Raw genomic sequence first — 1,712 nt, 5'->3', positions numbered from 1 at the left:
TTAACACAGGGGCTTGGGATCAGAGTGAAGATACGTAAGTCCTTATATTTTATTCTTTTTGTCGATCTTTATTTTTGAATTTTATAATAAAACTAAAAAAATTGACTCCATTTTCTAAATTTTACGAATATATTATTTTTTCTATGATTTTTTTATCGTTGTTGAGAATGTCATATTATACTTATGTCCTGAACATGTAAAAATATAGAAATTTGAGAAAACTAGTGGAGCTTTATGGGACAAAGAACTGGAAAAATATCGCAAATATGCTTGGAACACGAAAAGGAAAACAACGTAGAGAGAGGTGGCAGAACCATCTTCGTCATGACATCAAGGTGATTTCTTTTTTTTATATAGATATTCTAATGCTTCTTTTAAAGAAAATAAAATCTAGTCACAAATCGCAACTTATATATGTGTAGATATATATCCATATTGTATATGAATACACATACAGCAATACAATAAATTATTATATATTGTTAATGCAGTCAGTTACTTATATGTATTGTTAATGTGATTTCAGAAAAGCGCATGGACTGAAGAAGAAGATCGAATATTGGTTGAAGCCCACAAGGTTTTTGGCAACAAATGGGCCAAGATTGCCTTAAAACTCTGTGGAAGAACTGAAAAGGCTATTAAGAATCGCTGGAATGGTTTAAAGCGTCGAATGCACCAGAAGAGAATGAAGCAAAGTGATAAAAATGCAAACCCACCCCAAAATGTCTTCCTTGCAAGATATATAAGACACGTCACAAACGAGAATGAATCTCCTAACACCAAAGAAACAGATTGCACCAAGGATGATGATCATGAAAATGCTTTTGATGGAGAGATGGATTTGAGTCTGGATGTTACAACACAGACCACAAAACCATTGGCTAGCATGTCCACAACATCAAGCTATGTTCCCGAGCCAGCTATGACATTTTCATGGGATGATTACTTTACATATATTTGAGAATCCATGGATGACATTCAGATGCTCATGCATGGATTGGACTAATTAACAATGAAGAAATTTCTATGTATGAAGATAATTTCTATGTTCATAATATTTTTTGTACAATCTAAAGTGGTATCTTCTATGTATATATCGTCTCTTTTTCCATCAGTTTTTATATATCTATTTATTTTTTGTCATGTTATGTTTTTTTTTTGAGAGAGATCCACAAATTTTCTATCATATATTTTCAATAATAAAACATTTACTTCTTATAGTAATCACCTATATATAAATTGAGAAACATTTTTTAAGTTATAAATTTTGACTCAATGCTTAGGTGTCATCCCCACAGCTTTTCCCACAGTCCTTATTAAAAAGACATAACTTACTAGAATTATTACAATAATACCATTGTGGACCATTCATTTATAAAGTTTTAGGGAAACATAATAATTGTTTCCATCGACAGAATTAATTTTGGATTGAAACTGGTTTATTAATAACAGATTCACTGTATATCTATATTATTAAAACTGAAGTACATTTGAGAGTTGTTTGGAAACTTGGATAGTAATATAAATGAGAATTGTTTGGAAACATAGATAGCAGTACAAATTATACTTGCTTATTTTAATTGATTTTTTAAAGATTTTTATTCTATTGTTAATCAATTTTAACCACTTCATTTATTATATTTACTAAATAAGTTAATATAATTTATTACAGAAGTACAAAACAAAATTTATTTGTTTTCAATTTTTATTTT

General features: G+C 29.0%; 1 protein-coding gene across 1 annotated transcript; it reads left to right on the top strand.

Annotated features, from left to right (window-relative positions):
* The first annotated feature begins 266 nt into the window (after positions 1-266).
* Positions 267-961, top strand: LOC106448330 (transcription factor MYB115-like). Its single transcript, XM_013890232.2, has 2 exons — positions 267-335; positions 527-961. The coding sequence occupies exons 1-2, from the start codon at positions 267-269 to the stop codon at positions 959-961; spliced, it is 504 nt and encodes a 167-aa protein (XP_013745686.2).
* Positions 962-1,712: the final 751 nt, after the last annotated feature.

The sequence above is a fragment of the Brassica napus genome, chromosome A4, assembly GCF_020379485.1.
Source record: "Brassica napus cultivar Da-Ae chromosome A4, Da-Ae, whole genome shotgun sequence".
NCBI lineage: Eukaryota > Viridiplantae > Streptophyta > Magnoliopsida > Brassicales > Brassicaceae > Brassica > Brassica napus.
The sequence above is the reverse complement of the archived record's forward strand: the minus strand, read 5'-3'. Positions and strand labels throughout refer to the sequence as shown.